This window comes from Tupaia chinensis, unplaced genomic scaffold, assembly GCF_000334495.1.
Source record: "Tupaia chinensis unplaced genomic scaffold, TupChi_1.0 Scaffold000178_1, whole genome shotgun sequence".
Lineage (NCBI taxonomy): Eukaryota > Metazoa > Chordata > Mammalia > Scandentia > Tupaiidae > Tupaia > Tupaia belangeri.
This window is the reverse complement of record NW_006159653.1, coordinates 1,338,342-1,338,812: the sequence shown is the minus strand read 5'-3', so window position 1 is coordinate 1,338,812 and position 471 is coordinate 1,338,342. Positions and strand designations below refer to the sequence as shown.

Sequence of the window (471 nt, the reverse complement as noted above, 5' to 3'; positions counted from 1 at the left end):
AAGAGCGGTGACAGCCTGATGCTCCCAGCCACCGCAGCACACACGGGCTTTGAGGACATCATGCTCCAGGGAAGGAGTGTCCACGAGAAGTCCAGGATGGGCACGACCAGGGAGCTCGGGGGCAGAGATGCGGCAGGGTGTGGGCAGACCACTGCCTACTCGTGCTCTGGGCGGCCGCGAGGACCCAGCCCTGGCTCCGATGTTGCTGGGGCCCCGTCCCCCAGGCTCTGGGTGGCGGCTGCTCGGCCGGGCCCTGCTGACGGGTTCCCACAGGTGGTGTGCCCTGCAGCCCTGACTCCCCCGACCTGGACCTCACACTGCCTTCCCCTCCTGATCGGTGTGTGTGGGCCCACGCCCAGCACCCAGCCCGGCGTGGGGCAGGGGCAGCGTGCCTGTGTGCAGGCTGAGGCCCCGCCTCCTGCCCTGCCCTGCAGCTCTTCTGCGCAGACGGCGAGTACAACTCCATGGCGG

At 69.4% G+C, this 471-nt stretch overlaps 1 protein-coding gene across 1 annotated transcript in view; it reads left to right on the top strand.

Moving 5' to 3' along the window:
• Positions 1-471, top strand: part of CLCN7 (Cl-/H+ antiporter 7) — a 24,193-nt gene that overhangs the window by 19,165 nt on the left and 4,557 nt on the right. Inside the window, exon 18 of the mRNA XM_027771005.1 lies at positions 435-471. Within this exon, the coding sequence (XP_027626806.1) occupies positions 435-471 (37 nt within the window). The remainder of the gene's footprint in view (positions 1-434) is intronic.